This window comes from Leptodactylus fuscus, chromosome 1, assembly GCF_031893055.1.
Source record: "Leptodactylus fuscus isolate aLepFus1 chromosome 1, aLepFus1.hap2, whole genome shotgun sequence".
Taxonomy (NCBI): domain Eukaryota; kingdom Metazoa; phylum Chordata; class Amphibia; order Anura; family Leptodactylidae; genus Leptodactylus; species Leptodactylus fuscus.
This window is the reverse complement of record NC_134265.1, coordinates 196,715,978-196,729,471: the sequence shown is the minus strand read 5'-3', so window position 1 is coordinate 196,729,471 and position 13,494 is coordinate 196,715,978. Positions and strand designations below refer to the sequence as shown.

At 43.1% G+C, this 13,494-nt stretch overlaps 1 protein-coding gene across 1 annotated transcript in view; it reads left to right on the top strand.

Moving 5' to 3' along the window:
* Positions 1–13,494, top strand: part of LOC142213284 (guanine nucleotide-binding protein subunit alpha-15-like) — a 53,998-nt gene that overhangs the window by 39,711 nt on the left and 793 nt on the right. Inside the window, exons 5-6 of the mRNA XM_075281601.1 lie at positions 2,143–2,272; positions 3,095–3,248. Of these exons, the coding sequence (XP_075137702.1) occupies positions 2,143–2,272; positions 3,095–3,248 (284 nt within the window). The remainder of the gene's footprint in view (positions 1–2,142; positions 2,273–3,094; positions 3,249–13,494) is intronic.

Sequence of the window (13,494 nt, the reverse complement as noted above, 5' to 3'; positions counted from 1 at the left end):
AAATAGTAAATACAGAATAAATGCAGGAGGGGTGGGGGGTGAAGGGGTGGGAAGAGATGGATTAGGGTTCCAATACTGGAAATTATACCATAAATGTGATACACGTAAGGGGGTGATAGCCAAAATGGCAGATTAATTCAAGGGTCATACAACTGTAATACTATATATAAACCTGCTAATTGCCACTGCTGGGGATAGACAATAATAGTAATAGTATAGAGAAATCGCAAAACATCATTACACTGTAATACAGTAGTATGCATTTCACCTGCCACCCATAGGGGGATTATCAAGATCAACAATAATTGGCTATTCCTAGTACTGGAGCCTACCATACGGCCTTCAAGAACTGCAGTTTTAACTGCATCACCTGGTAGATTATTGTAGAGCGCTTCCACCCATGACATCCCTATAGGTCCTAACTAGAGATGAGCGAGTAGTATTCGATCGAATATCTCCTCTGCATAGATATTGGTGTAAAAAAAAGCGCCAAGGAAAGTGTGTGTGTGTGTGTGTGGGGGGGGATGGAATTTTTACTGCGTTTACTGCGTGGTATTCGACTGAGTACACCAATATCTATACAGGCGAGGTATTCGATCGAATACTACTCGCTCATCTCTAGTCCTAACCCTTGGTGCCTTGTCCAGGTCAGCTTCGGACTTTCTCTATATGGAGACGTGGCGCCTATGTGATGATTATACGGCGAGAGGTGCAGGACTTAGGCTGTGCCTCTCACTATATATCGCAGCCGCTTGGTACTTGTGGCTGGTGATCAGGGCATACTACAACAGCACTATTTTTACCGCCAGTTATCTATTTATTTAAAATTTGCCACATTGAACTTTATTGCCACATACATCCTAGTGGGACTACTATTCTGCTAAGGATATACAGGGCAATTAGTCTGGTCCCATAGTGACCTTTAGTATCAGACAGATAGTTATGAACCTTTGCTACTGTGTTTAGGTCAGCCTGGGACTTCCTATATTTGGAGATGTGGCACCTATGTAATAATTACACTGCAATTACAATGCTATTTTTTCTCACTAACTCGTAGGAATAGCCTTAAGAGAGGCTATTCTTGTCCTACCTCTAGATGTCTTCTCCACGCCGCTGTTCGGTAGAAATCCCAGTTTTCTTCTGTATGCAAATGAGTTATCCTGAGTTCCTACGTGTTAGTCCGAAAAAATAGCATTTTAATAATAGAATCCCTTTAATAAGTTGTTGTTATTATTATTATTATTCCTATTGCTTTCATCACTTTTTCTTTTATTTATTTTTTTTAGATATATATTTTTTTTCACTGTAAAAGAAATTAATAAGAGACAATCTTGGGAGCCTTAAATAGGCTCCTGGCTGTCACAGCAACAGGCGTGAGATCCAGGGCTGGTGATCCACTGAAAATGGCACCTTGGTCTGCTTTGACCACGGCATGTTAATGCCCAAGGGGAGTTAATGCCCATGATCACGAGTGGGCAGTGATTGCAGGCATTGCTGTTGGGTCTCCTCTGTATAATACTGCTATGGTGGTACTATTAAGGTGGATGTCGAGAATGGATTAATAAGATATATTAACGAGTTTCTTATTCACATGTAGTATACCTTCATAAGAAGTTGATGGTTGCAACATGGAGAAACAGACACTGAGATTCCTAACAAAATGAATGTCATCTTCATATTAGATGCAGGGGCAAGATAAACTACTTTAGTACTAATATGGTCAGCATTTTAACTTTCTTTGTCATTCACAATTGTCTCCTTACCCAACTCTTATCTCAGTAGGTGTCTGCCTACCCCTATTGTCCCAGTCCTGTTGGATATTCTGTGAATTTCTACGTCCACCATTTTCATGATTGAAATCTGGACTTTGCAGACTGCTATAGCTATAAATCGTTGCAATTCCTTATTACTTGAAGTGGCAAGTGTGGCATGCAAGTATTGATGGACATTGTGGCTCCTAACACACACTGGGCAGATCTATGGAATCAGTCCAAAACCAAAAGCTGCAATGTGATTGGTTGCTATAGGAAACTAAAATAGTTTTGCTTTTAGGCCATTTTAATAAATTTGCCTCAGTGTCCCAAGGAAATACTGGAATTTAATCATTTTTTTCTTAATTATAATCATATATTATTTACATAGGCTGGTGGATGTTGGAGGTCAGAAATCGGAGAGGAAGAAGTGGATCCATTGCTTTCAGAATGTGAATTGTCTTATCTATTTGGCTTCACTCAGTGAATATGATCAGCAGCTGGAGGAGAACAGACAAGAGGTGAGAATTTCAACAACTATGGGCACTAATGCTTCATACACACAAGTAATAGTACATCATTTTTGGTGATGCGTTGCTGCAGTTAGACGCACTATTACATCATGCATGTTATTATTGACAAAACGGAGATAGCTACTGTCTATGACCGTAGACAATTTCTGCACATAGTAAGGGGTAAACGTAATCTCCTCTCATATTCACGATTGCTTTGAATGGTCGGGCAATTCATAAATCAGTGGTGGCACAGTGAATGGTGGAGATTGACACTGTCCAGAGAAAGTCTATTCACATTCTATTCATCAAAAAACTGTTTACACACAAACGTACCCAACAGAAATCAATAGATCTGTATTTAACGGATCTAAAAGAAACTGATGACTATTTTACATGTGTTAAAAACGGATCAGTGGATTGGGTCAAAAAAGCTAAAAGCTGATGTAAGATGAATTACATCAAAAACGGAAAAATGGAATGGATGCAAAATGTATACAAAATGGTTCTCATTAATGATCATTATTAATGATGTTAGTTGTGTAAAAACATTATTGTCATGTGTAAGAGGCCTCTTATAAGGATCGTTTCAATTTTGAGAGGGAATTTCTTACATAATATATTCTACAAAACTGTATCTTAAAGCAATAATTGTACAACGTTTTGCAAGGTGTCTTACTATAAGATGTATGGCAATGTATACACACATCTAGGCGCTGTCCACATGATATTTTGTGGAGCAGTGTGGACATTTGATTTTCACTACACACTGTGCTGCATATAATGTATGTCATTTATGTGATTTCTTTACCATTTGTCTTTGTAACATAGAATCGCATGCGGGAGAGTTTGGCTCTTTTTAAGAGTATAATGGAGCTGCCGTGGTTTAGAAACACCCCCATCATTCTGTTCCTTAATAAGACTGACTTGCTTGATGAAAAAATCTGCTTCTCCGACTTGGCTGTACACTTCCCCAGGTTCAAAGGTTAGTATGTTAAGTTATATACATGACCTCATGATCAGACTAGTGGGCTACATATACAAAAGAGAGAATGAAGTTCTGAAATATGTGTAAATTCCTATGCAGCTTCTTGAATGGGGTTGTCCAAGTTATTTAACTTTGATGTCAGGTGACGGGACTGAATAAAAATAATAAAACAAGCAAAACTTCCCTGTCCTGGCCATAGACACTTCCAGCCCTAACCTCCAACTCTTAGCGCTGGGAAGTCCTTACACAGTCGCAGCAAGTAGGTGCCATATACATAGATAAGGGCAGTTTAACATCTGCGCCACGGTCTTCACTTTCAGGATTCTGTCTTCTGCTGACAGGAGATGGAAACCTGGCAGACAGTGTCCGCCCGTGAGCATTTTGTGGTCTCCATGGCAAAACCTTTTTTTTTTTTTACCAGGACACAAAGTCGGACATGCAGGACTTTGTGTCCGGTTAAAAAAACGGTTTCGCCGCGGAGACCACAAAACGCTCATGGGCAGACACTTTACAAACCCATTCAAATGAATGGGTTTGAAAAGAATATGCAAATCTGTCTCCAAAGATTTAAATAGGGAGACAGTGCCTCAGTTATGCTGCCCATTAGGGGGAGCTCCCTTTCACATCATGCTCAACCTTCCCAGAGGCCTTTGCTGCAATGATGTGGGATTTTACCAAGTCAGTCTCTCAGCTAAGGACAGCAGCTGTTTCGATCTGATTGGATCTCTTCAGCCTAGTGTAGAAAGACTGACTTGGCAGAGGTGAGAGGCTTCTAGACCAGATTATGGGGATATTGTCACTCCTTAGGGAGAGACCACCATGTAGGTGTGTGGAGTCTTACTAAGCAATTGTCGCTCCACTGTGAGGGATCATGGGAAGAATATGCAAATCTGTCTCCCAAGATTTAAATAGGGAGACAGTGTCTCAGTTATTCTGTCCACTAGGGGGAGCTATATATAGAGAGAGCAGGGGAGCTATTTATAAGGAATAACTATTAGGCCAGGGCCCCACGGGCCAGAAAAGCCACAATTTGCCCGCGGTGGAAACCGATGTCCACCTTGTGTTTAAAAGCGCAGCGCGGACATGATGCAATTTCCAAAACTGGCATGCAGCATGTCAATTATACAGTGTTGGTATTATTATCTTCATTTAATTTGTCTTCAATGGAAAACTACAAAAAGAATTGTCAAAAAGCAAAATTGGATATAATTCCACACCAAACATAAAAAAGGGGTTGGACAAAAGTATTGGCACTGCTTTGAAAAATCATATGATGCTTCTCTAATTTGTGTAATTAACAGCACCTGTTACTTACTTGAGGCACCTAACAGGTGGTGGCAATAACTAAATCACACTTGCAGCCAGTTGAAATAGATTAAAGTTGACTCAACCTCTGTCCTGTGTCCTTGTGTGTACCACTTTGAGCATAGAGAAAAGAAAGAAGACCAAAGAACTATCTGAGGACTTGAGAAGCAAAATTGTGCGGAAGCATGAGCAATCTCTAGGCTACAACTCCATCTCCAAAGACCTGAATGTTCCTGTGTCTACCATGCGTAGTGTCATCAAGAATTTTAAAGCCCATGACACTGTGGCTAACCTCCCTAGATGTGGATGGAAAAGAAAAATTGACGAGAGATGGTGGATAAAGAACCTCGACTAACATCCAAACAAGTTCAAGCTGCCCTGCAGTCCGAGGGTACAACAGTGTCAACCCGTACTATCCGTCGGTGTCTGAATGAAAAGGGACTGTATGATAGGATACCCAGGAAGACCCCACTTCTTACCCAGAGACAAAAAAGCCACCTGAGAAAGCCAAAAACGTTTTGGAAGAATGTTCTCTGGTCAGATGAGACAAAAGTAGAGCTTTTTGGGAAAAGGCATCAACATAGAGTTTGCAGGGGAAAAAAAGAGGCCTTCAAAGAAAAGAGCACAGTCCCTACAGTCAAACATGGTGGAGGTTCCCTGATGTTTTGGGGTTGCTTTGCTGCCTCTGGCACTGGACTGCTTGACCGTGTGCATGGCATTATGAAGTCTGAAGACTACCAACAAATTTTGCAGCATAATGTAGGGCCCAGTGTGAGAAAGCTGGGTCTCCCTCAGAGGTCATGGGTCTTCCAGCAGCACAATGACCCAAAACACACTTCAAAAAGCACTAGAAAATGATTTGAGAGAAAGCACTGGAGACTTCTAAAGTGGCCAGCAATGAGTCCAGACCTGAATCCCATAGAACACCTGTGGAGAGATCTCAAAATGGCAGTTTGGAGAAGGCACCCTTCACATCTCAGGGACTTGGAGCAGTTTGCCAAAGAAGAACGGTCTAAAATTCCAGCAGAGCATTGTAAGAAACTCATTGATGGTTACCGGAAGCGGTTGTTCGCAGTTATTTTGTCTAAAGGTTGTGCTACCAAGTATTAGGCTGAGGGTGCCAATACTTTTGTCCGGCCCATTTTTGGAGTTTTGTGTAAAATGATCAATGATTTGACTTTTTTTGTCATTCTCTTTTGTGTTTTTTCATTGCAAGCAAAATAAATGAAGATATTAATACCAAAGAGTTTGTGATTGCAATCATTTTCTGGAAGACAATGAGTATTATCTGACAGAATTGCAGGGGTGCCAATACTTTTGGCCAACACTGTATCTACAGAAACACCGGCGGCTTTCCCATAGATATAATGGTAACATAAAGTTCGTGGAGGAAAACTTTCTGTTCAAAGCGATGCGGGAAGAACCGCGATGCGTTCCCGTCGCGGTTGTTCACGCAGCGCTTTAGCGCTTCGTATCATCCCGTGGGGCCTTAGCCTTAAACAGGTTTTCCGGGCAAAAAAAGTTATTTTTAAAAAAGGTCTGTTAGTGCTATCAATGGGTTAAAATAAGTGCACCCAAATACCTTCAGCAGTGTTTTGAGTGATTTCTGGGTTTCTTTGGGAGATCCATGATGGGGATGGTGGTATGGGGGGGGGGGGGAGAGGAGTATTGATGATTTCCATTTCTGGAAGTTGAGAAATGGAATATCACCAGGAATCAGAAAACGTGCTTGTGGTGGTCACATGATGGCCCCAGGAATATGGGTAAATATATATTTTTTTAAAGGGAGTAAATTAGAAGTTAGGCAGAGGAAGGGGTTTAGATTAGTGTTAAAGTTTTAGTTTATGCGGGACTACCACTTTAATAATAAGGCTTGGGGAGTTATTTTTAATGAGGAGTATAATAGTTCCCTTAGCTTTATTAACAACAGATCCTCCTTATAAATAACCCCCTCCCCTTATAAATAATGTTTACCCTGCACTTATTAAAACTAGTCCCTGCTCAGAAATATGTGCACCAAGTAATAATGCCCTTTTACTTTTCAGAAAATAATAAAAATTTTACTCACCTTACCACACTCCCCAATGAGTCCTGATGTTGAACTATCTCCCTGCAGTGCAGGGTCCGACACAGGGGGGTGCGATGCAGTGATGTCTTCTATGCAGTCCCCTATGTCAGAGCAGGAACTTTACAGCTTCCTGCTCTAGTATAGATGTTCACAGTATCAGTGGCATTGTGCATAGCATGCCCATACATTTGTTACTAAGGCTCCAATGATCTGGGTCACTAGACCAAACGTCTGGTGCTGTGTATATCAGGGCCCCTTTGGAGATGGGAGGCCCTAGGCATTTGCCCAGGTTGTCCCCCCCACCTAACGCCGGCCCTATCTGGAGCTTTGCTATCAATCCCATGAGACCGCAGCGCAGCATCATATGGTCATCTCAGCTTGAAGGGTGAACAGTGTGATTATCTTCCCTTCCATATTCTTCCTGAATAAGCTGTGAAATATACATAATAGAGGCTGAGCTGGCATCTTCTTCATTACAACTATGTGAAATTATCATCATAAATAACTCTGTTCCCCCATGGAAATCTTGTGTGGTACAGTCCATTCAGTTCCATCATATAGGAAGCGCTAATGCTTAAGTGACACATAGATCTCCATAGTCTCAAGTAGAGAAATTCTGTCTCCAGCACCTATCACAATGCTGCTATACAATCATCCCAGTCTGATATATAGAAATAGAAGCAGAAAGAAAAAGAATAGTTGAGAGGCTGACACATGAGAAACCATAATGGAGTACATGTGAGATTTGAGTGGAGTGTTCCTTTAACCCTTTCCCGACATCCGCTATAATAATATGCGGATGTCAGGAATTTAAATATGGTGGCTACTCAGGAGCTGAGCAGCCTCCATAGCTGCCAGGTCTCTGCTGTATTATACAGCAGAGACCTGGTTCTAATGCCCATGAGAAGTGCCTGCACTGATCTCAGACATAAAGGCCCCTGGCGCCTCAGTCAAACCTAACTAAGGCACAATTTTCCTGGAGGCGTATGGGCGCTGCAATTTTACGGAGGATCGCCGGCACTAGGAACGAAATCCAGGGCCAGCAATCCTTTACCATGACAGCCAAGAGCCTACTGAAGGCTCCCAGGTTTGTTTGGTATTTATTTGTACACGAAAAGAAGAAAACAAAATTTTTTTGGTTAAGGGGTTAAAATTGAAATAAAATTATATAAGGCTAAGGCTCCATGTAATGGGCCACAGTCAAAAAGTGCTGCGGAAAAGACCACAGCAGAAATGCATTCTTTTTCACCCAAAGCTTTCCTCTGCGGGCTTTCTGCTTCTATTACACCTACTATACAGAAACTGCCAGAATTTCTGCACGTATAATTGACATGCTGCGATTTACAAAAATGTGACGTTTTTGAAATCGCAACATTTCTGCTGCAAATATTTCTCTGCAGTGTGTGGATGGGAGTTTTGGGGGGGTTTTTTGCAATGTGGGCCCCAGTCTCAATTTGATATCCCTGGAATTGTACTCAGTGGCGTAACTACCGCTGAGGCAGCAGAGGCAGCTGTCACAGGGCCCGACACGTCAGGGGGCCTCGGGGAGAGGACATCTCCTGGGGCCAGGGAATCTCCGCTGTTAACTCTTACAGCGGAGATGCCGAAGCTCACTATTACATACCCGGCATCCGGACCCTCCGAGTCAGAGGCAGAGTACTGGAAAGCGAACACACCGCAAAGGCTAATGACCTATTCACCACGGTACAGCTTGTAAGACCGTCTTTGTGACGTGTTCGCTTTCTAGTACTCTGCCAGGAGCGTGATGAGCATGACCTGCCCCGGTGTCTGTATGTCGCTTCGGAGGGTCCGGATGCCGGGTATGTAATAGCGAGCTTCGGCATCTCCGCTGTAAGAGTTAACAGCGGAGATGTAGCAGTGCTGGCCAATGTAGCAGTGTCCAATGTAGCAGTCCGATGCAGCAGAGCTGAGTGTGAAGCGGGTTCAGCATTCGGCCAATCAATACTGGTTCTGCCAGTGGAGGCGGTCTCCATTCTGGTCCGATTCTTAGACTCCGCCTCCTCATAGATGAGCCTCCGGCAGAACCAGCGTTGATTGGCCGAATGCCGTTCTCTGTATGACATTTGGCCAATCAACGCTGGTCAATGCTTTCCTATGGGAAAAAGTCAGCTCACGCATATCGCAAGCTGACAGGGATCCCGACATAATACAATGACTTGGGCTTGTTAGATGCCCCCAGGCATGCTTCCCCTGCTGTCCCGGTTGCATTCCAGGGTGTTGGCATCATTTCCTGGGGTGTGATAGTGGACTTGGTGACTCTCCTGAGTCGAATGGTGGGGTCCCCTGAAACGAAGCATTTTTCCCCATAGACTATCATGGGGTTTGATATTAGTTTGAATAGTCGAATATTGAGCGGCTATACGAAACGAATATCGAATATCAAACATTTTACTGTTCACTCATCTCTACAGGTAACTTGTCATTTTGCCTTCACGGTGAATGCCATAAAAAACGGAAGGAAAATCGTACAAATTCACTTTTTCTTCAACTTTTTTTCCAGCTATTTGTCCCGCAAACTTTAAGCCCTCATATGGCTCTGTGAATAGAAAAATAAAAAAAGTTATGGAAGTCAAAAACAAAAAATACCACCGACAGGAAGGGGTTAATGATAGAATTTCATGTGGAAACAAACAACCAGACAGTGATATAAATCCGACCTTGAGTAACAGCCTATACAAACTTGCCGTTACTTTATGCCAGCCGTTTATAAGTTTTTATCTGATAACGTAAAGTCAGTAAAGAATGAGTAATATCCTTTTTCCATTTGAGATATAAATTCTGACAACTGAATTGTCTGGAAATAAATATGCCTTACAGTATGTGTATTTAAAGATGATGCATTGCATCAGGAGGAAAGCAGAAGTGAAAAGGACTACCTCCCACCAAAACCATCTGTGATTTTATTTTAGATAAACCTCTGGGAGGGACATGTGATCAGAACTGGCACCCAAGTGAATCCTATGCCTAGGTGCAGTGGTGAACCTAGCCTCTCTGCTGCCTGAGGCGGATGATCAAAAGACGCCACCCCCCACCCCAGTATTGAGTCTCTCCTGCTCTATAGCTCTCCTGCGTTAGTTCAGCGGGGAAAAAAAAAAAAAAACGCCTGTGCTGCCGACCCCCTCCACACGCCGCTAGAGACAGTCGCCTCACCTCGCCTCATTAGAGGTGCGGCACTGGTGCTGGTAGAAAGTGGGCAGTTAGATAAGGGGCTGCCAGGTCAGGAGGAACAGATGTGATCTGAGACTATAAATATTGTTTGCTGTGGATCAACTCATTACCTTAAGAAATAGCTAGAAATAGCACAAGCCGCGTCTCCATGTGTTCCTCTCAAGCCACTCCTGATATTAGGGGCAGCTGAGATATGGGCAGAGCTCCAGAACTTGGAGTTCATCCTATTAGAAGACTGAGGTGTGGTAAGAGTCCGCACCTGCCGCTGATGACGTTCCCACACCAGAAGATTAGTGTGAGGTGGCAGGATACAGGAAGTAGGGCGGTAACCATTAGCCATGTGTTCAATGATTGTTCTCTGCATAAGTTGCCAGGTAATTGACCCCTTGGCACCGGATATGGTACTTTGTGAGTCCATTTAAACTCAATGTGGTATGCAGATACCACGCATAGGAGACATGCAGACTGTTAGTGGCAGGATACTAGTCTAAAACTTTAACTTGGTCTGAGACTAGATGCTATACTAGACATATGTACTAAGAATCGCTTGATGAGTCATTGGCCCCCAATGATGAAACGCGTAGAGTAAGACAGTGGTACAAGGGTGAGTTGCCGCTGTCCAAGGGGGTAGCCGCTCCTACCCCCTTGGACAAGATGGACCGCTATACATATGTGAAATTGATGAGATTGAAGCATTTATTTTCCTGACAGTCACACTGTTTTTACAGTTTGGTATGTGTTCTCAGACTCTGGCAATTGAGATGTTTTTGTCTTTGGACGGAAATAGCGGAGTATGACATTTATTTGCTGCAATTCTGACTCTTTTTTCATGCATTATGTTTGAGATTTGGCCATGTGATTGTGCATGTTTGTCAATTTAAGCTATTTATGGAATTGAGATTCTAATTCAATCTGTTTTAAGACTTTATGTGGGCACTTATTTTATATTGCTATAGTAAAAGTTAAGTTTTATTCCATGGTGCTGTACTGTTAAACAGCATCAGAAACATCTTGAGTTGGGGACCTATGGACAGTTGTTGGATCCTCTTTAGACCATTACTAGATCACTGTGTTAGCCTAATATCCTTCAGAAATACATTAAAATAAAATAAAGGCAAGTCCACTATGGGGAAAATAGTCATCATTGTGAAGATGGAGGGAAAGTAGCTACCAAGCTCAGAGAGATGTCCTAATACTTATAAGTGGCATGGACAAGGGTAGTCTACAGCTAGTGTTCGTGTGTATGATGCCCAGAAGGGGAACGCCAACCACAATCTCTTCAATGTCAACCCAGCGGATACAAGCACCACTGGGTACCAAGCCTTCCTCTGGTCAAGCACTATTGCAATATAATATTTTTTAACGTCCAGACCAGGGTCTGGTCATGGTGTGTAACAGAACTCTTGATCTCTTCCTACCCAAATAAAGTCAGAAATTAATTTTTGGAGCTTGGCAAAATATGTATTAGGGAGAGGTATCACCAGTGTGCGGAAGAGGTACAAAATAATGGCCAACACCATCATCATAACTTCCACTATTCTGCTCGTCCAAGTAATCATGGGTTTAGAAAAATGAGCGAGCAAGGTAGAAAATCTAGTAAGTAGTGGGAGATAGTTTTGGGAAAATTGCACAGAACTCGGAGCTGTCCAAGAGATTCTCAGATAAGAGATTCTACTGAAACTCCAATTAAAGGGGAATGTTCTGGCCAATTTGGTTCTAGAAGTCAGGGGTACACTAATTGTTAGCGCCTGTGACTTAGATGATTTCATCTTATAATAATATATAAGATGGTCTCCAACATAATGATTGGAGTAGACAGGAGAGGGAGAGAATTATGTCATCAGAATAAAGGCCTATGCTGCTATTCTCCCACCTAGATACCAACCATATTTGGGTTTTAATCAAATGGACTCTGTCAATGGTTCCATAACAAGGGCAATGATAATTGGTGACAAATGACACCCCTGGCGGAAACCTGCTTTGTCATTTGCTCAGCAGTACCATTGTATTTCTCACACAAAAATACAATACTCTGCAGACAACAGTTACAATGGATGGATCTGGCATGAACCCCCAGTTACAGCATTGTTTTCAAGTGCCACTCACATAAAGGAGTTGTTCGATCTCATTTTTATAAAATGAAAACCCCCCCCCCAAAAAAAAAACCAAGAACCCAGCTTTTAACATTGCTTACAACACTTACAATAATCCAGAAAATAGAAAAAGCTGGGCACTCACCGTTGGAAGAGTATAAAAATATTTCAAACCTTTATTTCAAACATCCATATAAAATACAATACGGGAGGAGGCACGCCTGGGAGAGGAGAGCGACAGCCGTTTCGTGCTGGTAGCACTTTTTCAAGCTAACACTTACAAACAATGCCTACCCTACCAAACTCTTGTTGATTTAGAGCTAAAACTTCCCCAACTTCCTGCTGGTCCTGTTCTAGTATTGAAATGTCAACATAACATGTGACCACTGAAGTCAATTACTGGCTGTAGTGGTGATGTTCCGATGATAGCTGCATGTCATGTCCATATGTCCATTTGGCTGTCATTCTCTGGAGGCAATACATGAAAATACTCTTTCACCAGTCAGACTACACACATAGAAAATAACCAGAATGATTGTACAATAAGGAATAAACAATACCATTGGAAAGGGGAAGTATTGGGTTAGTAATAGGTGAGATTCAATGGATTGATACCAGGGGCGTAACTACCATAGAGGCAGTGGAGGCGGCTGCCACAGGGCCTGGGCCATTAGGGGGCCCGGTGACAGCCGCTACCACTGCGTTTTTTTTGTTTTTTTTTAAATTGGCCGTTACGGGCCCTATTCACTTGCCAATCCTGGCTGGGCCGGGATCGGTAAGTGAACCGCGGGCCCCACAAATACTATCATTATACTCGGGGGTCTTTGCAGACCCCCGAGTATAATGATCGGCGGACCGGGAGAGGTAATAAACATAAAAAAACACTGTTACTTACCTCTCCATGATCCTGTCAGGCCTGCGTCCAGACGTCCTTTCTGACGTCACATGAACCCGGCCTGCGTCCCGGGTCATGTGACGTCTGACGTCATTTCAGAACACAGCGGAGAAGACAGCGTAGGACCCGGGGACAGGTAAGAAACAGTAATTTTTTTATATTTTTATTCCCCCAGGTCTCCGATTATTATACTCTGGGGTCTGAAACCCAGACCCCAGAGTATAATAATTGTTTATGGGTGTCCACTATGGGCTATAATACTGTGTGCAGGGGCCACTATGGGGGATAATACTGTGTGCAGGGGCCAGTAAGGGACATAATACTGTGTGCAGAGGCCAGTAAGGGACATTATACTGTGTGCAGGGGCCAGTAAGGGACATAGTAGTGTGTGCAGGGGCCACTATGGGCTATAATACTGTGTGCAGGGGACACTATGGGGGATAGTACTGCGTGCAGGGGCCACTAAGGGACATAATACTGTGTGCAGGGGCCACTATGGGGCATAATAGGGTACGGAGGAGGGGACCGGTCAAGGTCTTCGACATCGGTGTCGGTTGGGGGGGGGGCCATGTCAAAAGTTCGCCACGGGGCCCCGCCATTCCTAGTTATGCCACTGATTAATACCCAAGAATAAGAACCATGAGGCGACCTGAAGCGAGCGCTTCAGGCGGCGCTATGTCAGGACCCCAGGGA